This window comes from Pyxicephalus adspersus, chromosome 5 (assembly GCF_032062135.1).
Source record: "Pyxicephalus adspersus chromosome 5, UCB_Pads_2.0, whole genome shotgun sequence".
NCBI classification, from domain to species: Eukaryota; Metazoa; Chordata; class Amphibia; order Anura; family Pyxicephalidae; genus Pyxicephalus; species Pyxicephalus adspersus.
Window position 1 is genome coordinate 61237690 of NC_092862.1, and position 27606 is coordinate 61265295.

Consider the following 27606-nt stretch of genomic DNA (forward strand, 5'->3'; position numbering starts at 1 on the left):
TAATCGGTGGGTGGCTTATTTGCGGGGGGGGGGGGGCTTTTTTTTCATTTTTCCCTAAAAAGGGGGGGCTGTCTTATTTGATGGCCCTGCCTTATCATCGGGGAAACACGGTACTTATCCCTTCTTATGCCCATGTCTTATTTTATTTTTACTATTTTTAATTGAGTTGCTGGGGAAGAAGTTGCTCCTGCAAATAACTGGATTATCTTCTTGTGAGATTTGGTCTGCTCTGCATTTGCTAGAAATCTTCCTGGATAGATGGTAACACCGTGCCCAGCAAAGCAGATGTTAAGGTTGTGGAGGAACTCTTTTGGAGTCTCTGTAGAATGTACGCAGAGATACACATAAGCAATGTATAAAAGAAACTTTTTTTTTTTTTTAAGTTTGATTTTACGTATCATAAAAGCTGAAGACATTTACAGGGGAGGAGTTTAGGCATAAGCTGACATTTTATTGTACCGCTAATTATGCAGTCAATTCCAATGATAATGTAGCAGTGTTTCCATTTCAGTTAAAATGGAAAGTTCATACTGCATGTTATACATCACTAAAACCTAAATGATAGAATCAACTGTTTCCTACGTTCACTCTTCAGAAAAAACTTGCAAGATCTCTCCATTGCATGTTAAATAATAAATACATTCTCAAATCCAAACCTTTGCAGCCACAAACCATGCTCAACTTTATCTGTGTGTGTATGCAAAACTCAAGTATGGATTTTCAAGCTTTTTATGTACAGTTCTTAAATTTGTTTTCAATATCAAAAAAAAAAAAACAAGCAAGAAGCTTTTTTTCACAGAATTTTAAAATTTAAGTGCATACAAAGGTCTACATTAAATTAAAAACTGTTAGAACATGTAAAAGAATGTCAGTGGGCTGTTATAAGGCATTTTCTGGACTACAATTCAAAATACTTTTCATCATCTCAATTATTGATATGATGACATTTAAAGAAAATAAAGCACCTGGGCCTTATCATATTCTACATAGAAAATATTAAAATAACTTGGGGTATTAATTATGAAAAAAATCTTTGAACATAAATTGAATTTGGTCAGTAGTTAAGAGAAAGCCTATCAGCCTGTTTAAATAAAAACATAAACAGGGGCTGTATCTTCTATTTCATGGTCTTCGTATATTAGTTATGTTTCTTGTGCACAAAACCATTTACTAATTCCTTGTGATATCCGTTCTTCAGATCTAAGCTGACTGGTATTCCATTGGGATCTGATTTTGATGGCTTCTTGTATGCCTAAAAGAGTAAAAGAAGGAGGACAGTAATATCTGCATCACTTTTTTCCTTAATCAACTCTGCAAGTATCCTTTTGCTTTTTACTGATTTTTACCACTTTGTATGAATGTTGCCAGCCAGGTAAATAAATAAGGGATCATTTTTTGCACACCCTGCCCCCTCCCTGCCAATTGGGATTGTGTTAGCTGTAACCAAAAGTGGTGAATTAAGTAAAAGATGCAAACACTGAACTTGCTTGTAGTAGTAATGTTTACTATTCCCAGTGTCCTTGGTGTATTTTTATACAGTAATGTTTTACAGGCTAACATGAATTAATGTTGTCTCCTTCACTGGGGAAGTAAACCCAAAACCAAAAAAAATACTTACCTTCAATCCCGCAGATCAGTCTGTCTGTTGGAAGGTTTTTCCAACAGGTCCCCAGTCGCCCCAATATTCGTCTCCGGGCAGAATGAGCACTGGGCACCGAATCTTCTCCTTTCTTCTTCCTGCGTCACCCAATCTCACACTGCACAGGCGTGAGATCAGCTGACCTAGACTTGCCCACCTCACTGCGCATGAATGGGAGAGACAATTTCTTTCCCTATTAATGAAAGGGCTGCAGAGCCTCCTACCTACATCCCACATCCCAGGAAGCTTTTGGCTACTCCCAGCCATCTTGGTTGCGTGACGTAGGTATCCCGGGATACTCTGCGCACCCATGCACTTAAAAACCACAAACAAAATTTTTACTTTAAATAAAAGGTTTGTTCACCCTTTTATGTAAAATGAAAATTCTGAGTTTAGGTACGCTTCAAGCAACATTTATGTCCATATGATGCCTTTTTTGCTGCTAATATTCTGTAAAGGCTATCATGGATGGGCACAGCTATGTTTTTATATAAAAAAAACACACAAAAAAAGACTCCTGCTCTTTAATTGTCCTGTGTAATAATTTATATTAGTAGAAAATAATGGATCCTACACCTACTGATTGAATCTAACATTTACAGAAACATTCCTTGGGGGAGAATCAAATACTGCCATTTAAAAAAAAAAATATTGGGAGATTCTCCACCAGAAAATTTTGGTGCATGTCACATTCACTGCTTTATAAATAGACCCCAGAGAATCCATTACTACTGACCTCAGAAATGTAACTATTAGCCATGAGGGTAATCTGTGGGCTTACATTGCTGATTACCTTGCAAGATTGTATCTAGATCTTTGCAATGTCATACTGATCTATTTACTACATTGTTTTCTAAATCAAAGATCGGGGATTGCTCATAGAGGAGATGTTTTCTCTCTTTTCTTCACTGCAGGCTTCTTCTGAGTCTGTGTTTCAGAAGTACTAAAAGCGAGACTTGAAGGACAACCAATATTCACAGATGGAAACCAGAAATAGTTTTGACTAAAGCAATTTTAATCCTAGTTTAAGGAGTTTACCCAACAATTATCATACAGATTATTAGTATTTTGCTTCTAAATTGTGATTGTAGAATTTCTAAATAATTTAAAATGCATTCATGATTATTTGAACCTTACTTTTGTTTTGTAATGTGTTGCTTTTTTATTTATTCCTCTATCTTTACCTCCACTACAAGCCAATTTCCTGGAGGCATGCTGTACTTGACTTACCTTTAGATAAAAGTTTACAAATAATATGACCAATGTAGTCATATAGGATGACTGGAATATTAGACATCCAAAAGGAAACCCACAGGGTTTAACCACTGCACTGAGTGTGTGAGAAATGGTGAGCAGGAACTGGATCTGAAAAACAAAATTACAACATCAATATGGGTACTTTGCTCTAAAGTACTTTGTTCTATATGCAAAGTGTGAATTCTTGCCACAACAGGAAGGCTTTTGCTAACTATTGGACTAGGTTTGAAATGATTTTACTGCTTTTCAATTAAATCTGTTATCTTTACACAGATACATTAGACAGATGCCCTATAGATGGATGATGAGAACCTAAGGCGCAGAAGAGTTTGCATTATCCCACACATAAAGTTGGCCTCTAGTAATAAAATATTTACATCTGCAGGAAATATGAAAAGTCTAACTTTTACTATAATAAATTAGGCTGCATCATTTTACCAGCAGCAGCGCCCCATAAAACTTATGTTCGATTACTGCAATGATCGGTCCCTGGGCACATCTTTCTGCACCTCTGCATCCCAGACTAGAACCAACTGATGACTAGAATTTCAAAAATCGGTTTTATGAAGAACATCTGCAATACATTACTTTGTCTTTGGTAAAATATTTTTTTTCAAAAAATTATTTCGGTACCCTAGAACCTATATGTAACCTCTAGGACAATATGAAGTTGTACAATGCATGTAAATATAACAATGGGTAGAACATATGGGTTATAGAAAGAAAATTTCTCTTAGTACTAGAGTTAGTAGAGTTCAGATCTTTTTAAAGGATGGACATCACCTACCAGCTGGGCCTGAGTAAGGTACTTCTTCCACCAGAGGTATTTGTGCATAGATGGAATAACTGACAGCCCATAATAAGAATACATGAGAACATGGATGAAACTGTTCAGGGTTGGGCCAAAGAAACCTGTATGAGGATTAAAATGAAGAAGAAAGACAGATTATAACAAACTGAAAATAAGACAACAGTCTAAAATAGTATTTTATTTTGATTTTATTAAGGTATATCCTCCATCAAAATTGCTTTTAGGTATTAGACTACTAATTAACTTAAAAATCATGATTATTGAACACACTGAAAATCATGTTGTTTTGGAAATATGAGTATAGAAATTATGGACACGTCCTAATTGTTCACATTTAAGTTTTACAGCAAATGTGTCAGATGTAGTCCATTATTACTTGACCTGGATTTTATCAGCTACAAAATCTGTTTATTTTCCATGTCTTAATTGGATTAGTTTGAAGATCTTAGTTCAGGCTTTCTTGACTTCATTAAATGGCGTAAGTGCTGGACTGGATACAGTCTTATGTTTGCTCATTTTGAAGCTAAGCTTCAGATAAAACTGTTTTACCTAGCAAAGGACTTGTATTTCTGTCCTCCCTGTCCTAAGATTTACAGCTCTGCCACACTACATAATTTCTGCCTTACTCCCCCAAATTTTAAGGACTAGGGATGAGTGAGAATGCCTCTGACATTCTTGTGAAAATTTCCCCGAACTTCCAATGGGTCCGCTAACAGGCTGATACACAGTTAAACTGCTTGCATTGAAAAATACTTCATGGATCATTAACCCCGCTACTGGTATTCCAGAGTGTGACATGAGGTGGATTTTTCCTGCAAAATTCAGTATTCCGGAGTCACACTCGGGGTAGCAGAAAATCTCCTCTGGCCACCGCCCATGTGTACGGGCGGAAAAGTTAAAAATTCGTCAGACCGCGATAGTGAATTGAGTGAAGAATCTGATCCTGTGGTCAGTACTGTGCGCACATTGACCTTGATGCGGAGCAGACAGCGCCCCCAGAATTTCCATTTACTGGCGCACCTGGCATGAAAATTGAGGCTAAATGCGATGACCCCCTGGCATACCTGAAGTTGTTTTTGACCAATGAAGTTATCGAAAAAATTGTTGCGGAGGCAAACAGGTACGCTGCTCTGTGTTTGCTTACATATTACTTGCAACCTTCACCACGCTATAAAAGAACATATCCTAAAAGACCTTTTTTATTTTGTTTTATGCAGGTACGCTGGACAACAATTAGGTGCTCCACAAGAGGTTTTCAAGAGCCAGAAAGTGGGAACCTGTGACCAAGGAAGACATTTGGCTGTTTTTGGGCTTGGTGATACTTCAGGGAGTGGTGGGCAAACCCGTGCAGAAGTGGTACTGGTCCAAGAATAAAATGATTGCCACTCCATTCTTGCCACAGTCATGCCAGAATACCGATTTTCCCTCATCATGAAGTATCTGCACTTCGCAAACAACGAAGAATTTGATGAGACTACCCATCCTGCACCAAAACCAAAAAATTTCCAGCAAACCTATGTGCCAGAAAGAGATGTCAGCATTGATGAAAGTCTAATGGCTTACAAGGGGAGGCTCAGCTGGGTGCAGTACATTGCTTCAAAGAGGGCACGATTTGGCGTGAAGTTATATGCTGTGCGAATCCTCATCTGGCTACATCTGGAATACAGTACTTTACACTGGAAAAGGGACACAGTTCAACCCCAGATACAGCCATTACGGATTGGCAACATCTTCAGTGCTATCCCTCATTGAGCCATTGCTAGATCAGGGCTATTGTGTCACAACTGACAACTTCTATACATCTCCCGAGCTTTATGAGTTCCTTCTGCAACACAGAACAGATGCGTATAGAACTGTTAGGGCTAACCGGCGCAACCTACCATCAAGGTTTGCAAAAGGAAAGCTGAAGACAGGAGAAATTGTTGCCTGGCAGAAAGGAAAGATGATGGCCCTGAGGCGCCCCTGAGATGGCGTGACAAGAAAGATGTGTGCCTGATGAGTACTGTCCATAAGGCCTCCACTGCTGTGGGAAAGAAGTGATGAAGCCACAGGTGGTGACTGACTACAACAACACCATGGTAGGTGTCGACAAAGCTGACCAAGCCATGGCATTCTACCCAGCGATGGGGAAACAGCAAAAGAAGTACTACAAAAAAATCTTCAGGCATCTTGTTGAGCAGTGCCTATGGAATGCCTACATTCTGTACAGAAAAAAAGAATGACAGACCTGTGAGTCATTCTGACTTCATTTGGAAGGTTCCTGAATCGATTGTAAAGTCCCACCAAAAACCATCAGTGGCTGTGAATAGACCTGGCCGTCGTCAACCCAGAATGCTTGACTGATCGTCACTTCACTGAATACATCCCACCAACCCAGCAAAAGGCAGCACCTACAAGGATGTGCGTGGTTTGCTGCTCAAAGACCGATGACAGAGGAAGGAAGATCAGAAAGGAAACCAGGTTCTACTGACCTGATTGTGATGTTGGGCTTTGTGCAGCACCCTGCTTCAAAATCTACCACACCTGGGATGTCTACTAAAAATGTAATTTTTTTTCCCCAAAATCTACATTTAATTAATAATATTATCTATTAATAATATTGCACCCTTGTTTCGACAAATTTCAGTGAAAATATTTTGATGTTTTTTTTCTTTTGATAAATTGCATTGATTGTTGTGGTCTATTATTTCATTATTTTTTTTATAAATATTATTTATAATTTATTATATTATAATTTATGATTATAATAAATAAAATTTTAACCAGGAATTATTCCTAGGAACTACAGGCACACAATAGTAAACAACTTCTTTCCATGCAAAAAATTGTACCGCTTTTTGCACAGAAATTCTGATATAATCAGATCGCTAGGGGGGGGTAATGATTACGACCTGCATTATTTTATGTTGCATATCTGCGTCTTGAGTACAGTTTTATTCAGAAATAGCTTGTACATAAAAACTTTTTTGCTAACAATGTAAACTAGTTTGCTGGACTGACTCTACCAATCAGAGGTAGCCCTAAACCTGTTCAAAAGTATCCCAAACTGCACAGTTTTTGTCACTGCAAATTTTCTTGAAGATTACCCCTGGAGTTTTAGCGTAACACTTACTTTGTCCACATGGAATCCAGTTGAGCACACACCACCATATGTTGAACATTGTGGCATGGTGATAAACATGAAGGAAAGTGATCTGGCTATTCTTTTTCCGTAAAACAAAGAAAATGGTGTCCATGAATTCAATCGCTTTGGAAAAATAATACCACCACAGAACTTTGGCTACCTGTGAAAAATTATTAACAAACAGTCATTTTCTATGACACGTTAAAAACCTTTGACAGTCACATTACAATGCCCAAGTATGTATATCTAGTGCTACCTTTTATACTGTGTATTCTGAGTTAAACACACTATTACTTCCCCCTAAATGTTCAGGGCCTATTCAGATCTACAGCATCTAGTCCTGTAGTTTAACTTAATCTATTCATGTAATGTGTTTTATTAGAGCAGTCCATATTTACCCACAATGTGCCTATTAGTGGTTACAGTGCAGCACAGAGCATGGTTGTGTGTTACTGTACATTGTGGTGTGTTTCAATCCAAGTTAGAGGTGCATAGTTTTCATTTTATTGGTTGCCTTTCAAATGAATGAAACCGCAATGCACTATGTTACATGTGTTGTAATAGAAAGTTCAGTTCTGCATGATATTGCAATACATTGGCCAAAATTGGCCCTCAGTCTTTTATACCCAAAAGAAAACAATAAGCACTTCTTTCTATCTCTAATCCCTAGATCTGGCTATCTATCTATGCACATAGCACTCCTATACCACCTCATAAAATAAAAAAAAAATCTTTGACACAAGTTTATTGGCTGATAAAAATTACATCTAATTAATTATTAAAATAAGGACAGAGTTTTGATTTTTCAACAATTAGCTGGTGTAGCCTAAATAGCTCACGTGTCAGCAGTATCTGAAAAATTTTAGAAATTAGCGAGTCAATAAAAACTTGCTATGCTAAAGTCTCAACACAGCCATCAAAAACTATAGGTACTGATTCAGGTAGCCTAGTTTAGAAGTCTCATTGTACTTCTGTTTATCACTCTAACATCTAGTGAACAAAAAACCTATTTCCAGTTTAAACAGCACTTGGTTATAAAAGTGGTGGCCAGATTTGAATACCATTCAACATGTTTTATAGTTGTTTTCAAAAATTCCATGATAAACCTCTTCTCTAACCAGACCTTCAGTCATAAAGTTTTCCTAGAGGTTGTTATTTTCCTCTATAGAGCTGAATGATGAATGGAGAACAATGCATGTTAGTTCTTTGTACTTACCTTTTCAGGAATCTTCCAGGACAATATACACACTCTTTCCCCTAATTTTTTCTAACATTGATACATCCTGAGGAGTTATGATTTAGTGAATGTTTTCACATGCCTCCATGGCTTGTTTAAAGGGACACCATCAGTGTTGTCCGGGTAGATTCCCAACTAAGACCCCATCAGCTAAGATCTTTAGTTTTTTTACAATATGTGTTGTATGCTATTTAGGTAAATGTGTGCTGAATGGAGCTATTACACCTCATAGGCTTCTCATCCCGCTGTGCTCAGGTCATGACTTACCCGCACATCTGCTTCTCCCGCACTGTCTAAGTTCTGGCATTGTAGGTTGTAGCCTCCTTCCCATGTTGAAAGAATAAGCTGCAAAAGATAAAGTTTGCATCTTTATGTCAAAATAAATATAGATAATATAAAAACCTGTGACTTTTTGGGACAACACAATACAAAATAAATAAATAATCAGTATCTCTTCCGTGATAGGAGGTTTTTACACTGCCAATGACAAATAGAAGAATATTTATTTTTCACTAGAAATTATTTTTTCCCATTCTACACATATGAAAATGCATAGAGCTTTACTCATTTTCAGAAATCTAAAACATGTCTTTGAAAATACACAGGTAAATAAACACTAGACATTCCATGTCATTTAATTTGAAAAAAAATGTTATAATAAAGCTGCACTACTTTATTGTCATTGAAGCCATCACCCATATTTACCACTAGAGGGACTACCTGTGTGACATGGTTCAGCTTCAATGTACATACAGAGTGAATCTATTCCCCAGAGAACACTGTGCCCTATACAATATACAAAGCTTTTGTCAGGGAAGATGCTAAGAATAGTTGGGATTTAATATTGATTTACAAAGTCATTACTGAATACCATTTCCAGCAACTCATTGTCATCTAGTCATTGAACTCTAGCTGGCTTCACTAAATATTACTCAGATTTCACATATTTGAAACAATCATTAAAAATTTAACATTTCTGGTAGTCTGATTGGGAGATCAAAGCTCACAACTGCAAATATGTCACATAATATTTTTTGCAGTTAAGCACAGATTCCAAATACAGTGGTACCTCAGTATAAGTCCGCTTTGGAATAAGTCTAACTTGGTATAAGTCTTCGACATGAAAAATCTTGCTTGGTATACAACCTTTGCTTGGTATACAACCTTTGTGCTAGAACTTGTATGGGTCAAAATGAGTCATAGTACCGTGCGCTACTCTTATTTACCTCTCTCGAGACAAAGCCACGGCTGCCCACGAGCGTCAGTATGCCAGTTGCTACCATTCAGTGAACAACCCGCGCTATAACTCTCTGTGAATTACATAACTTCTCCTCCTCCACCCTTCTCAGCACCATCCTAGTAGGCACTCAACTATTCTCAGCAAGGTAAAGTGAGGTTACATTTTCATTTATTTCATCTAATTGCTTTTGTATTTATGTTTTTTAGTATTAAGCAGTGTTTAAATTATTATATTCATCCCCATCAATGTATAATATGCCAATAACAAAAGGATTTTTTTTTCATGGGAACAGATTAATCATTTTCCTTTTATTTCTTATGGGAAAAATTTGTTTGGTATAAGTCCTGTTTGGTATAAGTCCAAGGATCTGGAACGGATTAAGAACTTATACCAAGGTACCACTGTAACTGTAATGGTGTGTGGAAGAAGGCCTTGGGTTGGGATTCCTTGCATGCAGCATGTTTTATTGAGACACTTTAGAATGAGTTGTATGCATTGTAGAAAAAGCATGTTAAATGTAGAATTTGCTGTGTGCCTCATTTCAACCCATACAGCTGAGCAGCATTGCATTTAAAAAAAAAGGTGCCAATGTAGATGAACAAAAAAGAATCCTGAAACACCACCCCTTCCATCTACCCTACCCGCTCTTTAGGGATCCAGAGCAAGCACTATTTACAGTGCTATTCTTGAATATTAGACCAATATACAAATGTAAAAGCACAAATATTTTATATGGGGTCCATGACTACAATATGGGATAAAAACAGAGACCCTTTAAAGATGTGACCTGTAGTGCTGTGCAGACCTATTCACATCTACGTGCTGCAGGTACCTGGGGCAAAGCATGCATTACCATGCACCATATTTCAATGTGCTGGGCTAACCATTGTGAATCGCTTCCCAGTGCTGCCTAATGCAAATTCCCAGCACTGTGTGTACATCCGGAGCTCCGTGATGTGGCTTTTGTGCCAGCCCATTAAAAATGAGTTGGTTGCCTTAAAGCATTGCACGGTCACACATAATACAACCTGTAAAAGGAGGCACAATTCAAAAGGGTTGCTTTTTACCCCATATTTGCATTAGACATCAAAGTTTGCTGAGCTTGGAATTTATTAAAAAATCTCATGAGCTGAATGTAACTTGCATTGGTCCTTGTATTCATGGGTTGACGACCTTTGGCACACATTTCATACTCTGAAGCAGCCAAACTATTAGTAGGACAGGACAGCAGCACTTGTTCATGCTCTGCATGTCAGCACAGAGAGTCGCTGCAGTGTGAGAAAAACCCAGCAGACTTCCATTCTAATGCTAATTAAGATTAATAAAGCCTGCTTCAATAGAGTTCCTGGGTTTAAATAAAATCCTGTATGTGGAGACAAATGTTCGATATCCCGCCCTATAAACATCTTACCTTGTGTAATAAATACTGTAACAAAATTGTTTATTTTTTTTTTTTCAGACAGCAGGTGAAGTTTTAAGCTTGTTTTCACATTTTCCAGTTTTCTATTACAATATGTTGTAAAAAAAAGTTTGTGTACAAAGCTCAATAGCTCAATTTAACCACATATGTTGATCTGTGAGAAGCGTGACTCTATCATGGTAACTGAAAGGAGGTAGCTATTGATGTGCTTTTCCTTAGATAACTCGTAGTGCTCTATGGATTCATTGTCCTCCATTAAATTTGTATTTGATAAACAAAGATTGGGTGCATATAGCAGAAACAAACGCAAACATTATGTTTAAATAGAAATATTTCAGTGACAATAACATTGTTTCAATATAAACATAATAATAATAAAAGACAAAACTAATTTGAAAAAAAAAAACAAAGACATTAATTGTACAGTGCACAGATATGATATTAAAACTAAAACTCTTTATAGTATATAGGCATATTTTTACATTTAGAGATAAAAGGGCTGTAGAGTTTTTGAGATTGTAGAACATTTAGCCTAATAATTTGTATGATGACCGGTATGAGCATGAAAATGCTAGAATTCTTGCCAGCTTTTCATTGGTGTCTCTATTATTACTTGTTTCAATACTTTTCACCACTTCCTGTCCTGTTGACAAGAAAAAAATTGGTTCAAAACATTCGCCACTCATCTGTCATTCACTGAAACATTCCCTGGTGAAGAATCTTCCAGGTCTATGTGTTTTATTGGCAGCATTTATCTCTCTACCAGGGAATGTTTTAGTGAATGTCAGATTCACTGCTTTAATAGATGTAGTAAAATCTAATGTCAATGCCCCTGCACAATTTACAGATATTCCTCTGTTTAGCTGCAGATTGAAGTGTCCTTGTATATTGACATCACTCCTTCCTGCTAGAAATCCCCATTGTCACAACTCATATTTATACTGCTGACCGGAGTCATTATCATATAAAAGTGTTTAGACCAGTCAAATCATTGCAGTAAGAGAAATAATACTAGCTATGGCATGCCGCCCAGCTCTTATACCTCTGTGACTTTCTGCTTTATAGAGTTAGGATGATTGCCAGCATAACAGAAGTCCTAGGGAGAGATGGGCCATGGACTGAGCTAAGCAAATAATGACAGGTCACTGCATTTATCTCAGCACACAAGGTGAACTAGGGTTCTGCAGGTCTGATCTTTTATCTCTTAAGCAGTTTGTGATACAAAATTCTAAAATAACTACAGAAAACATTAGAAGATTAAATACAGCAGAACTTCACATATTTAAGCCCTATGAGGTATACATTATGAAGGGGAAATTAAATAAAATGTTTATACTGAAAACTAACTTTGCATTTACGAACAGGTGGAACCTCATTTTTTTTTTTTTTCATAAACCAGCAGTAGCAGTGGAAACTTTTTATCACAGTTTTAGTTTAAAATAAATGCCCTACTAATCTCAATGGCACTTATGAAATACTAACTATATAATTATTGTATTGGTTTGCTGCAATGAAGCTATAAATAAGGTTTTAGTTTACAATAATTGTATATACAAAGAAGAAGATTTCCACCTATACATATGTTGTATATCACATAGGCCACATCCCTTATTAAACCCTTATTAATGAGCCTTGTAATGTGAATATTAATCAAAAAATTTGTTATATTTATAATATATGTTGTTGATATTGGCCTAAAAAATCCCACTACAAAAATTGGTGTTCTTCACTGTATATTCTTTTTTTCTGGGTTTACAATAATTGTGTTAAGAGGCACAAATCTATCCGGTGATCCTCTGCTGTGTGCCACCACTGTCTAATGCACCCTGCGTATTCCCTATGTTGGCATCCACAAGCAGCACAATCAGGAGTATAGATAATTAGTTGTCAATTGTTTGGTGGCTTTGCAGCATTCCCAGATTTCCCCTGGAAATGTGATCAATGGACCTGATTTATTAAAGCTCTCCAAGGCTAGAGAGGATACACGTTCCACAGTGAAGCTGGGTGATTCAACATGCCTGAAATGTATTTTTGCTATTTGTTAGCAAATGTTTTCAATCCTGGCCAGATCCATTCCAGATTTGCTGGATCACCCAGCTTCACTGATAAAGGTATATCCTCTCTAGCCTTGGAGAGCTTTTGTAAATCAAGCCTAATGTGTCTATATTAGCATCCCTAGCAAATATCTTGGGCTATGTGCAGCTGGAGGATATTACAGAGTGAATGTGCTGCTGCCATTGAGCAGAATAGTTCCTGGCCCCTGTCCTGTCTAATTAGTCACTAGTCTACAGCCAAAGTCACAATCACTAGTTGCCTGTTTTGTGACTTTCTGCTGCAGAACCTGTTTCCTAGTCTTTTTTGTCCTTATTATATTTCCTGCCTGGACCAACATTTGTCTGTGACCCAGACTCCGCTGTCTTAACCCCTTGGATACCTCGATTGGCTGCCTGATCACCCATGTATGACCCCAGGCTCTGTTTCCTGAACTTCTTCACTGCTGGACTATGTTATACCTCATGGTCCATGAATCTCATGGTTACTGACCCTGAACGGTCTAACCTTTCATTTTGTCCCTGTCCAGCTCTTGTGGGCTCTTGGTTCTCCATCAGTCTTTGGGGATGGTGCAACTAACCTCCCAAGGCCAAGCAGGGGTCTTCTATAGGTGAAAAGTCTGGCGTTAGATTGGAGGTTTGACATCTGGTAAGCACTGATGTTGGACCAAGGCATTTCAAATTTTCTTTGAATTGTTAAAAGCAAATAGGTTTGCCAGTTTGGCAACCTCTGCCTCTGACAGAAGAGCTGATACTTTAACCCTTTCTGGGTCGAACCCTAAACCTTCATCTTTTTTAACTTGTATTTGAAAGTTTAAATTTTGCACCCCTTTTTACCTTCCTCTTGCAGATGTTCATATCAAGTTTCTCCAGTCTCACCTAATTTTAATTCTTAATGTAAGCTTCTTGACTCTCTTCAATATCAATACCTTTTTATGTAGGGTCCCAAGAATTGGACACTGTATTGTAAATGAGATCTAACTAAAGCTGTATATAGCGGAATTAGGACCTTCATCCTCCTACTGATGCACTCCAGCAGTCCATATGCTTTCCTAATGCCTGCCTGTGCACACTGTTTTCTCATTTTGCAGTCGTGCGGAATGAACATCAATCCTCAAACCTTGTCTTCAGAATTTCTAGTCATCATCATACCAGTACATAAAACAAATTGCCCATAGATGTGAAAAAAATGTCACAGATAATATTCACTCTACTTAATATTCACTAGAATTCCTTTGCTACATTATTGCTCTAAAATGGTTTCATTCAGTGTGTAATATTAAGGGATGCTTTGTCTGCCAGGCCAGTGGAACACTGCACGGTTGTGTATTTCACTACACTTTTTCCTTTTCCCCACTGCAGATAAAAACACAAGTATAGAATGTTCTGAATGTTATCTGAACAAAAGCATATTGAATTAAAACAGACCCAGGGGTCACATCTTTGTCTTACAAATGTTCAACCAACAGGCAGATATTAAATGGAAAGTCTGTTATATAACACATAAATGGAACACATTTAGCAATTTTGTCCTCTCTGTTGTTCCTTGTCAAAAAGACACAGTTTGTAATTTACTTTACAAATTACAGATAACGGATGTTATACATAAAATAATTATGTTTTCTTCTTGCTTTTTTATGTACACATTTATCTAAATGTACTGCCAGCTTTCATTTGTGTGCTCCCTATCAACTGGACATGGGTGGTAGTTTGCAAGACAATCTTAAATTATACCATTACCCAAAACTAAACCCATCTCAGGCCTTACCTGCAGTTTTGTACACAGCACATGCAACAATATGCTTACCAGTGTCAATTCCTTTCCTCCCCATCCCTGATCGCCCCTGGCCTGTCCCCTAATTCAACTGTAGTTCCTTCAACCAAGAAAGCTTAGCATTACACATGGGTATTACAGAGATCAGTCTGCAGGAGAATGCAGCCTGCCTAGAATGCCCTCCCCCCCAGAATGGTATCCATTTATCAAGGCAATTTGAAGTTTGCATATTTCCTCCCTAAAGTCAGCCTTTTGCTTTCATTTACAAACATAGGCAGAATGTAGAATTTATGTTTGGGACTATATTGGCGGAGGTGCAAAGCTTCCTTAGAAGAGAAAAACAATAGCAACTGGACAAGATCTCCTAACCTGCTACACACTTTGTTCCTAATGCAGGACTGGGGACCCCTTTATGCTCACCCCTCACTTCATGATCTTGTGCTCCTTTTCACTGTTCCCTAATCAATTTATTGTATCATTTTTTATTTGCAGTTTTGTATTAGTTCTGCTCTGACCCAGTAAAGAGAATGGGTTCCCTTAAAATCAAATGTATTGCAAATAAATTAAATTCATACTTTTTCCTGGAACAAACCTTCCAAACAAGCCTAAACAAATGTATTAACTTCAAGATATTGCCTTTTTCCCAGCAAAACTAGCTGGAGGTCCTGTAGTACGAGTATTTGGTGCCACCAGGAGCTCAACCTATACAGATATCTTCTACTTTGTTATTGGCAAAGAAGCAACATAGTCACAGAATATAAAGTCTCAAAAAGTAAAACTTCTTAAAAACTTTGGCAATATAAAACTAAACCAAAAGCTTTTATTAGAAACTCACCTCTATTAACATATACAATGAGAGCAAAGTAACTGCAAGATTGTAAACAATTAGGTGACCCCTGAGAGAGAATGCTGGTCTATTCTTCATATATTTGGTCCCCAACCATATGGATAGTAAATAAATGATAGTCAATGTAAGGGTGGGAAAGTAGGAATCCAACATAAACCATCCTCTGACTCTCGGATCTGGAAAGACAAGGAAGAACGATGATGAGAAATAGCACACAAAAAGTTTTATGTCAATTATAAACCTTGGCATTAAAGGCAATAGAACATGGAATGGATTCTTACCATGGAAAATATTCATCTGAAGTGAATAAGCACAACGCAATCAGAGACAGACAGTTAACAATGATTCAAATAACGTTACGTGCTGTGATATTTGTCCACAAAATCATTGTAAAATTAGTTTTTAGTCCTTAAAGTAAAGCAGTACATCTGTACACTACTGCATTCACCTGCTAGAGCAAAAGTGGACCTTTCAGTGACTTTATCAGTGTGCATAAATACTTTGCTGACAATGAATATTGAGGGCCAGTTAGTGACATACTATGTAAATAGTAATATGTAAATGCAAGGCAAAACTTTTTTTTTTTTAACCTTCCTAGTGGTAACTCCAAGTAAAAGTTGCTAAAAGTAGTAAACCTATGGAAGTAATAGTAAATACAGCCTTACCTGATCCGCCGGCGTCCCGCGTCGTCCATCGCCGCTATCTCTGTCCTCTTCCTTCTTCCTCCGGCCGGCTTCTGCACCCGATGAGTCACCGGGGGAGTTCCCGGTGACGTTGGTGCGTGTGTACGTTGCCGGCGGGCGGAGTGGAAATTCAAAAACCATTTCTATTGCATTCAATACAAAATAACTGTATTGAATGCAATACATTGGATTTATGTGTAAAATCAGTACATGTTTTCAAGAACATTTATTTTACAGTATATATAATAGTATGAGTATAATGTTTTTTTTTTTAAATTAAAATTTTTTTTTTTAAATATATAGATTTTTTTATTTATTCAATTTATTATTTTTACATGATTTTGTGTTTCAAACTTTATTTTACTCATTCTATTAAATTATACTGTAAAATAAATTTTCATGAAAAACAATGTACCGCTTTTGGACATATAAAACCTGAAAAAAATGAACGCTAGGGAGGTTAAGATATGGATAGAGTGGTGGGGGATAAGATATCTAATCTCATAAAGATCAAATCTGAAGTGAATCTGAAACATAACACACGAATTGTAAAAGATCTATATGTTTGGAATCCAATCAGTTGTGGAAAGATCAGTTGTATTGGTAAATTTAAACTAAAAGTACATATGTTGTTTTGTGTGTCTAAAGATCAAGTACGTCCAGGTTTCTAATCACTTCTATGCAGAAAAAATAACTTTCCAACAGCAGCAAATCTGTTCCAGGCCTTGGTAACAAAGTAAACTAAATATTCAAAGAAAGATGGGTTTTAGGCTACACTTTTTATGTCAGGTTTAACATTTTCTGGAAGGCAGGACAAGTGTGGTTGTTTTATTTTGGAAAACGTGTGCTAGAGGTGGAGTTGCTACATTGCATGGTCATATTTTTAACTAGTCCTCAATGAACTGTGTAAAACAATCATCAGCTTTAGGCACTGAGTTATTACGTACAGACCAGCCACTTTCGGTACACCTGTCCAACTGCTTGTTAATGCAAATATCTAATCAGCCAATCAAGTGGCAGCAACTTGTATGTGCAAGTAGCCATTGTTAGGAGAACCTGCTGAAGTTCAAACATGAGCATAAGATTGGGCAAGAAAGGTGATTTAAGTGTAGCATGGTTGTTGGTGCCATTTCAGAAGAAAAGAAAAGATTGGAAAAATGTTAGCTAGTCAGATGAGTCTGAATTTCTGCTATTATATTCAGATGGTAGCGTCAGAATTTTAGTATGTTTTCTGTTTTTTTATTTTTTTATTTTTGTTCATTTAACAGGTCAGATAAAAAGTATATATACTTGTATCAAGGTGTTATACAACAATGTATCAGAAATACTGTTTTTATTTTGTATAATTGTTGTTGATCGTTCTTTGTTACTCACATTTGGAAAAAAGGCGTTTTTTTATGTCTTTTTTACAGCTTTATAGGATAAATTCAATCTGTTTTTTTTTTTTCAAGACCTGGTTTGTGTATGTATAGTGTTATGTATATTATTTTAATTGCCTTCTGTTGTATTGTAAAATATTTCTAAAACATTCAATAAAAACTTACATTAAAAAAAAAGAATTTGGCATTAACAACATGACAGCACGGATCCAAACCAAATCCCAATCCAATAGATCACCATTGAAATATGGTATAACGGGAGGCTGTGCAACTAACAAATCTACATATGTGTGAAGCTATCATGTCAATAAGGACTCTGAGGAATGTTTCCAGCACCTTATTAAAGAATTATGGCAGTCCTGAAGGCAAGAAGGGGGGTCCAACCCTGAACTAGCAAGGTGTACTTATATTACTTATACTTTATATTACTGTATAAAGTGGCCATTGAATGTATTTTATGAAATATGGAGCAGATTCTAGATGTCATATTCTTTCTGCTGAGTCACATTATATTGTAGCCATGTGCTTCCCCAGACAGATATTTATCACACGCTTTGTGATATAACATAATGCTTTATTATAGCTGCAGTGCCTAAAGCTTCAGAGTCGTCATTTGTGGGAACAGTTACAGCTTTGATGCATTTATTTATCTAGAACACTTATCTTGGAGAATGAATAATGAATACACTATTAGGTAGCAGAAAATTTAAACTGTGAAATGTCATCGTTGTCTTTATGTTTTACATCCAGCCCCCTGATGTTGCTGTGAAACTATTGTATAAGGTTGCGTGGCAACAGAGGTCTGGTGTTCCTCAGAATTACCTTAACAAAAGCCACAGTTTTATCATAGTAATGTGGGGGAATTTTGTAGCCCCTAGAGAAGGATACCATGGAATAGTTGCAAGCTGACTTTCTGCTTAGGAATCAATTGGTACCAAGCCCCCCAATGGGTACCAAGCTCTTTTTAGAAAAAGTTGAATTTGGTACTTTAATCTCTACTACCAACAAACTGTCACAAACTTCAACTCTACCCTTTTCCAGTATGCTATCAAACGCTAAAATTGTACAAGGAGTCTGTTTAACTATCAGACCATTTGAATTCTCTCAGAGAAGTCTTATATACCAAATCAGAAAAGAAAAGAGACAAGGCCAGGCAAGGTATTCTTTACCTTATGGAGGGGGGTGTCAAGTGGAAGGACATGTTATTGATCCACCATGTTTCCCAAAAGGTACCAGAGCTTGATCTTCCCCCAGGAAAAGGGAAGATCGGAAATATATGTCCCATCTTCATTTCAGTATGTAATCTCCAGTATGTGGAATAGGTTTCCTCAGGAAATAGTTTTAGAATATTCTATACAAAAAGCTGGATGGAAATATAACCGGGCATTACATTGTAAGAGAAATAACATCAGAGACTATTGATCCAAGGAATATCGGATTGCCTAGGGAATCATGAAGGAATTTTTGTTCCTTGGTAGAGTAAATTGAACCATGCTTTAGAAGAGTTTTGTGCCTGCCTTTGGATTAACTGTTCGTGAATGTTTCTATCTACAATATGCAGATTTCCTAGTATTTTTATTTCCCTTGTGGTCCTGTATTTTTTTCAAAATTATTATAAATTTTAAATATTTATAACATATATTAACTATATTATATGTTATATTGCAGCCTAACAGTGATTAGGTATGTTGGCTGCATTAGTTTTATTTATTTCTGGCTGCCAGGTAACATACTTCCTGTCTTAAGGTGTCAACACTGTACTGTAACTACAGGTAAACAGCATTGACACAACTAATGAATACTGCAATTCCTCATCATAGTAGTCTACATGTTCTGTAGTCCACATTCTTTCGGCTTAGGGAAATGGGTTAGAGTATCTAATGTATGGGCACCATAAACAATTCTCAAGGAAATTAAATTAAAATTTACTCACCCCTTGGACCAAACAAATAATCAACAAATTCATTTACTTCCCGGTCTAGCCTCTGTATATGTTCCTGAAAAAAACAAAACAAACCAGTATGAGATGACTAAGATTTACATGTCACATTAAATACCCAGGGGGGAGGCAAATATGATGACTTCAGTAAGTAAGATAATGGAAGGGCTTTTTGTTAATGAATTATTAAATTACTGAAATAATTTGTCTTTATGAGTGGAACTTTTCAACCTCTCTAAAATCAATGCCGTTGTAACACAACACCAACTTAAAGATGAACTCCAGGCAGATATTATTATTACACAGTATTTATATAACGTCAACATATTACGCAGCACTGTACAAAGTCCATAGTTATGTCACTAACTGTCCCCCAAAGGACTCACAATCTAACGTTCCTACCATAGTCATATGTCAATAATACAGTGTAAGGGCAATTTTGGGGTGAAGCCAAATACCTTACTGCATGTTTTTAGGATGTGGGAGGAAACCAGAGTACCCGGAGGAAACCCAATTCAAGTACTCAATTCAAGAATGTCCCAGTCCTTTACAATCCCTGCATAGCAGAGTCCAGACTGTGAGAAGAAGATTAGGGGTGAATGTGGAGTGGCTAAGAAACAAACACATCAATCTGATGCTTCTCATGAACATTAGTTCAGTTTAAGGCAGACAAGTTCTGTAAGTGTTACTTAACCAAAATAAATAAAAATCCAATCTCAAACCCTCCCAGTCCTCTGTGTGGCAAAGCTGTGTAAAACGGACAAAAATATATATTGTTAGGTGAAACAGTTTCCCTATTTATATCTCATATTTAGTATGTTCATATGTATGAAGTTTAGCTTTAAAATAAATGATCATAGAATGGTGAGAACATCTTCAATGCTATCAGTTTTATGAATAACATTGTGTATATCAAGGTCATGTTTTTGAAGTCTTAGTCTAATTCAAGATTTACTGATTGTTTTGGCTTTAGTGCTGTATATGACAGTTTTTTTTTTTTTTATTCTGTATAGTGTGCTTTTTCTGCTGGTTTTTAAAGTACATCTATACCCAGAACTTTTTCCACAGTGTTCCAAAGAATTGCAGTGCATGGTAAACACAAAAAATATTAGAAAAATGGTAAAACAAAATGCATTGCAGTGAATGGACTTGGTAATGCATGTGCTATAGTATGAACAAGCCCTTAATATCTACTATTTATGGATATCCAAAGTCAAGTATTTCCATGTGATCGAAGCAGCTTTTGCTAAGGCAAACCAAAGAAAACTTTTTGTTTAGATCAGATTTTTTTTCCCAATTTAATTGACATGCACACAAAGCCTTGGCCTGACCTTAGTCAAAGAATACAGACAAAATATTTAGTGATTTAACCCCAATTACCATAATACAGTTGACACATGGGGAATGAAAACTGAGGCATTCATTTAAAACTAATTAGTCTTTCCACACAGATTAAAAATCTCCTGAGCATCTGAAGAGAAAAATCTAATTAGAATATTTCAGTCAGTGACCCCAACCATAAAGCCAATACCACAACTTTAGCAGTTTTATTTCTGTCTGTATGACACTATATAAAGATACACAAACTATATGAATATTGGATAAAGAAAATAACGGGCCACTGGAAAAACGCTGTACCCATAAATAATAGCCTTGTCCCTATTTTGAAATCTGTTTCTTTAGATCTGTACAGTTCTAAAGGAATTTAATAATTCAATATATTTCTCATTCTTTAAAGTATAATTAAAATTATAATTTTACTTCCGCTGATGTCTCTACTGTCCTGTTCACCAAAAGTATATCAGCAAACAGAACCCTCAGATGGGACTTTTTCAATAGTCTATCCTGTTCATGGCCATGCAGAAATTCCCTTCTCATAGGGATTAGCACACTTTACAGGACCGCATCAGTAGTGAGTAGTATAGGACTGAGTCAGTACCTGAAAGGACCTAGAGCAGTGTTTCTCAATCAGGGTTCCTCCAGAAGCTGTTAGGGGTTCTTTGAGCAATGAGTAGTTGGTGCCGCTCAGGTCAGTTTGACAGATTCCAATGATCTTTTTGGCTATCTGTAGTGCTGACATTTTTCCAATGACCAGCAATATAAGAGGCATTTTTCCTACTGACCACCACACTGATATACTGTGAGCTGTGGATATAGCAATTATATAGGTTCCCTGACATTTATTTCAAGGGGTCTCCCCATGATAAAAAGATGGAGAAACATGGTGCTCCAGAGAGATATACGAAATAGGATATGTGACCTGTATTCAATTATAATTATTAATGGCAATGGGTCTCCAAATCTAATTCTATGTTAACAAGTCTTAGTATTTTCACTTGATTTGTACACTATATCTGGTATAAACATTTATATTAAAATGGATATGGATTGTAGCACTGAATTAAGCTACATGCAAGCTTTTCACTCTCAGGTTTGCATAATTTATTGGCTTTCGGTAGTTTCTATACCCACAAAAGAGTTATGCTTATGAAGCAGATCAATGCAATCCTTTTATAAGTAATCCAGCTCAACCCTTTCCTGCTTTATCCCAGTGTAAATCAGCAGTCCATCCAAGATTAGGAAGGTTTAAACCTGTATAGAATATAGCTGCATCACTGTCACTATAACAGCATTCAATATAATTGCCTTGTAGATAGAGGCTCTAGTAGATGTGAAATGACATCTGTTCACTGTTGGATTGCTTTTACCTTTACTCACCTTAAAGTACATCTGCCCTGTATAAGAATGGCTAGGAAACTCCAAGCAAATGGCTAAAAACTCACAGCTAAAATATTTCCTGTATGTGGGAACTATTTTACTAGCCAAAATATTTACAATTCTGTCCAGCCACACTTGTAATCCACACATTAGACAGTAAAGTCAGGTTTCTTTTCTCCACTATAGTAGTGCAAAGCTTTAATACACCCAGACTGCTGAATGGACAGTGAGGGATCAGAAGCACTCCAATGAGGTCATCCCTCTGCTCTCTCTTTTCTTTCTATCACAATTACAACGTCAACATGCGTGCAAACAGCAGAATTATTTATATCCTAGATATGGCTAGCCATACAAATGTTGACATTATTCAAATGTTGCCCCAATTAATTGGTTTAGGTGCCAAAGCCTTTTTGTCCAAAAGTAGGACTGGTACTTATTGAAAGGGAAAAGAGAAGGAAAGTAGGCTTTTTGAAGGCACACAGATGATTAGTTAAGTATAAAATTAATTGTAGTTTTATTTAGGTACAAAAAACTTTGTACCTAATGACTACTCCCATCAGTCCCAGTCCCATGTGTCGTCTGCCTTAGGATCATTCCAACTAAAAAAATAAAATTGAATTATTTTGGGTAATATATATATATATATATATATATACACACACATATATACACACACATATATACACACACACACATATATACATACATATATATATATACACACACATATATACACACACATATATACACACATACACCCAAAGGATAATTCAATTTTTTTTTTTTTAGTCGAAATGATCCTAAGGCAGACGACACATGGGACTGGGACTGATGGGACTGATGGGGTTGCTGATAAACTGCTGTGGACCTCTGCTCTATATCTCATTTGATCCAATTTTACACATAAGCTTTTGTATTAGTGTGCCTGTTTGCTGTTTGTTATGATTAGATTGCTATGATTAAATACAAAGTAATCTATAGCAATAAATGATGTCCTTGGGAGACACAAAGCAAGGTGTAGAGATATTTTGTAACACACAGCTTTTCTCATTAACAAGAAACATTGATGGTTGTGTACTTTTCAATGCATTGAGTGGGAGAACTATTTTGTGGATAATATTTTTACCTAAAAATAACACATAAACATGTTTAAACAAGTCATCTCTAAAATTCAATTACACTTTTGTTAAAGATAGGCAAAAAAGGAACTGACTTAAGTACACAAAAGCTTTTTGTTTTGCACAGAATAAAGTGTGGTTCAACAACCCTGCTGGGATTCTTTAGTTTTTGCATTGATGTCCTATTAAGGTGATTTCTCCTAATTTCCCTCTTTGTAAGAAGTAAGAAGAGTTCTCTCCAGAGCAAGTGGATATCTCCTCTTAGACAGCTGATGTACAAAGTTTGTTCTGGTAACGACTAACTATAAAATATTGGATTGTCACTGATAACCACAGTGCATGTAATGGAATTACATTACAGGTGTGAAAGAGCCCTGAATCTCTGAATATGGACAGAACCAGCAATAAAACAGAAGACAGGGGTTAGGTGTTTTACTTTTATACTCCAAATCTATTTTCAGTGTTCTCCCCAGCCCATTTTAGCTGGGCGCACCACCCAGCACATTTCAGTAACCACCCGGCTGTTTTCGGGTGGTTACTGATTTGCTGGGACACAATAAAGGGGCTGCCACCCACCTACAATTTTAGGCCACCAAATTCTGGGTTGAACACTGTATATTCATTTTCACTTACATACTCTGCTCAATGCAGTTGGCAAAATTGTTCTTTGCTTTGTTTAACAAATCTTTATTTTGTGATACGAGGCTAAGTGCAATGAATAATAGGCTGCTGCAATCTAAACGTTTATTTTGTAATAGGCTGTGTTGACTAATTAATTTTTGCTCCTGTTAAGCTGCGTACACACCTGCAATTTTTCTCGTTGGAAAGGATCTTTCACGATCCTTTCCAACGAGAAAAGACTGCACGATGCATGAACGATGGACTGCACGATGCATGAACGATGCTGTACATACAGCACCGTTCATGCTATATGGAGAGGGGAGGGGGAGAGCGACGGCAGATTTTCGCCCGATAATTGGCCGATACCGATTATCGGGCGAGAAAAATTTGCCGTGTGTACGCAGCTTTAATTGAATGGATGCCTATGTAGATTAAAAGTTTACTTTTATAAAGATAATTTACAAGTGATATCATGCACTATTTGCCTTTAACAATAAACTAAAGAGTTCATTGAGCTAAAACAGTGAAAAGCACTGTGAGAATGATGGGATCACAAAATACAGAGTTTCCTTTACCTACAATCTGATGAAGCTCTGTTAGATCCATGAGGCTTTGTCAGCAATGCAGTTGTATCTGCTGATTACTTAACAGTTCATGCGGACAGAAATTAAATAGGCCCAGAGGAATCACCGGGACAGTATGGCGCCTGGTTTGGAGCATAACACTGGCTTTAATTGTTATGAAATACCTTTTAGAACTTGTGGAAACATTTAACACATTTAACATCAGTTGTCACCCTTATAAATATGTAAGGTGTCCTTTGTGATCTAAAAATACTATTTAATGCACTACATATGCAGGTAGACTGCTGAGTTTTCTATAGTGCAGCACATGCAACTGGAAAACCCAGCAATCTCAGCTTCCTTTATGCATGGAAAGAATAACTTATGTCTATTGAGTTACATCTTCCTGGCAATGCAAGATGGTTGAAGATTGCCCCCAGGAAGCAAAGAAGTAGGAAAATGATGGCACCCTGTGATGGAATGGGTATAGGCAAGTACTTGCAGGTTTAGTTCCACTTTAACCAACCTTAACTGGTTTTCTTCCCCATGGCATACCACCATATTTTGTCTTTTTGTAATGGTAGTTTGTTTTGCAGATGGAGCACTCTTTATTCTAAAATCAGGATATGTTATTGCATACTTTCTAGCATAGTGTCTATAATGCAACTGGTAAAAGTGAATTTGTGAACAGTCTCCGCACCATCATGGCCTATTTACAACTGGGGGGTACATTACGATGTATTATGTCATGCATTGGGCCTGATTTATTAAAGCTCTTCAAGACTTTATTAAAGCTCTGAAAAAAGATACACTACAGTAGGTGAACCTGATGATTCAGCAAACCTGGAATGGACCCAGACAGGGATTGAAAACATTTGCCAAATATTAGCAAATGATTTTTAAGTAATTCATTTCAAGTTTGCCGGATCTCCCAGGTTCCCCCATGATAGTCTATCTTTCCCAGTCTTGGAGAGCTTTAATAAATCAGGGCCATTGTGTGAAGTCCCTGATGTGTAAAAATGCACCTAAAAAATGGCAACCCAAGGGGTAGTGCATTATCATGTACTGCAACACAAGTGTCTTAGAGTGTTATTCATTCTGAATGTCACCCCTGTGCACCAATGCTCCACTTGTTACCACAACACCAAGGAGTCAATTCAACCTAAGCAAACAGCTCCTTATGTACTAAACAAGATGGATTCCTGATAAGATGATATCTCCTAATAACTATACCAAAATGGCTGAATCACACAGTAAAATGCTGTTCAATACAAAAATGTTTGTAATTGCAATTGCAATTACAGTTGTTATTTTAGCAGAACAATGGAATATTGTAAAACATAAAAAATTGTTAGAATTCTTTTTTTCTGTTAATCCAGAAACAAAGTAAACTTTATAGACAGGAATTGTAAGCACTGGTCAGGAAGTTAATACACCATCCCCAAAAGTGGGATTAACAGATAACCCCTCCTGTTACAGCTTGAGGGGATCATGCAGGATTTTCTCACACATGCTGCCCAGACTCCAGAGCGGTGTAGTACAGCACTGCCTGACCTTGTTTCACAGCAAAAGGCCGGATTATGGGCACATTTCTCATGTTACTACTCTGCAAGTTAAGACCATGGTACTGACGTTTAAAACATATTATTTCCTGGCTGTAAATGCTGATTTAACAGAAGACATCAACATAAGGAGCCAACTTCTGTAATATATTTCTCAGCTGATGGCCCTAAAATAAAATCAATACATTAGTGCATTGAAGACACTTTGACTGGATTGAAGAGCAAATCTAACAATGTAGTAAACCCGTTCCAATGATAACTACAGACTGTGGGATTTTGTCAAAAATCCTGTTTGTCTTTTGAGCAGAAAGTAAAATCTTCCCAGGAGATAGCAATTGTCCCAAAAACTACTCAAATCTCATAAAAACTATTCTTTCCACTAGCCACCAATTTAAGACTTTTTCATTTGATCCTGGAAAATTGGTTTTAGTAGGGGATCCCTGAGACCTAAAAATTCATTCAAGGGATCCTGAGGAGTAAAAATGTTGTAAAAGGCTGCTGTAATCAAATAGGTTGATTATTAGACTAATAGATCCCCTATGAGGCATATGTACACACACGTTAGATTTTTGTTGTTGGAAAAGATCTTTCACGATCCTTTCTAACGACAAAAGACTGAAAGTCGCATGAATGAACGCCATACATACAGCATCATTTTGCTCTATGGAGAGGGGAGGGGGGAGAACGACCGAGCAGTACTCAGTTGCACACTCTTGCATTGCGGTTGTCCATCAATTGTGGATTCGCCAGAATGGATCCATGAACGGCTGCTATACACACGTCAGAGTTTTGTTCAATACTAGCCCTGAACATAAAATTGGATGAGAATCATCTGACATGTGTACGTAGCCTTTGTCTTATATAACTTAGTTATCATTGGGAAATCTGTTCTTTTGACAAAACTGCACAAATATAATAAGATAATCAGAATAGATTTTAGATGATTATCCAATGTGCAAAAAAAATTGAGAGAAGAGTGCAACAGCTAAGCTTCATATTAGTGTTACTATTCCACGTAACAAGTTCAGCTCTCACATATTTTACCTAAAAGTAGAAGCAAATAGTTTATTTATTTATTTATTTTTTGAGGGAAAGATACTATAAATCTCTAGAAAAGCTTAGTTGAGTAGTGTTGAGTCGTGTAAATGCAGCACACATGTATAAGAATAACAACAGTTACTGAATGGTAAACCTGGAATACACCAGACCCAGAAGACAGGGAAAGATGCCACTAGATGGTCACACTAAATTATAGGTTTGTGCAAGTAAGCTGGAAAGTATGGAATAACTCACAGTGGATTTGAGCTTTGATGTTGGGATAATCTGCCAGAATTTGATATTTAAATATAAGTGTGCTCTTCAAAGTTACCTTTGCTGAGTTTAAAGGGTAAGGTGTATAAAAGGAATGTGAGGAGACATAAAGGAGCTCTATGTCTGTGACGCTTTTATCATTCAGGTCATGATAAAGTTATTTGTAGTTATTCACATGATGTAACTAGACATAATATAATGGTAAGGTCAGTGGAATGAAGGGTAAATGTATGTCTACAGATGTCAGATACTAGGTACCCATGAGAGCAGTGTTCTCCCCAGCCTCTTTTAGCTGGGCGCACCACCCGGCAC

At 36.8% G+C, this 27606-nt stretch overlaps 1 protein-coding gene across 1 annotated transcript in view; it reads right to left on the reverse strand.

The window, feature by feature from the left end:
• Positions 1-452: 452 nt before the first annotated feature.
• ELOVL2 (ELOVL fatty acid elongase 2) overlaps positions 453-27606 on the reverse strand; it is a 54034-nt gene continuing 26880 nt past the window's right edge. The window contains exons 2-8 of the mRNA XM_072411684.1: positions 19396-19459; positions 15389-15576; positions 8336-8413; positions 6820-6991; positions 3684-3808; positions 2870-3004; positions 453-1252 (exon numbers count right to left, since the gene is read on the reverse strand). Of these exons, the coding sequence (XP_072267785.1) occupies positions 1139-1252; positions 2870-3004; positions 3684-3808; positions 6820-6991; positions 8336-8413; positions 15389-15576; positions 19396-19459 (876 nt within the window). The 3' untranslated portion in view covers positions 453-1138. The remainder of the gene's footprint in view (positions 1253-2869; positions 3005-3683; positions 3809-6819; positions 6992-8335; positions 8414-15388; positions 15577-19395; positions 19460-27606) is intronic.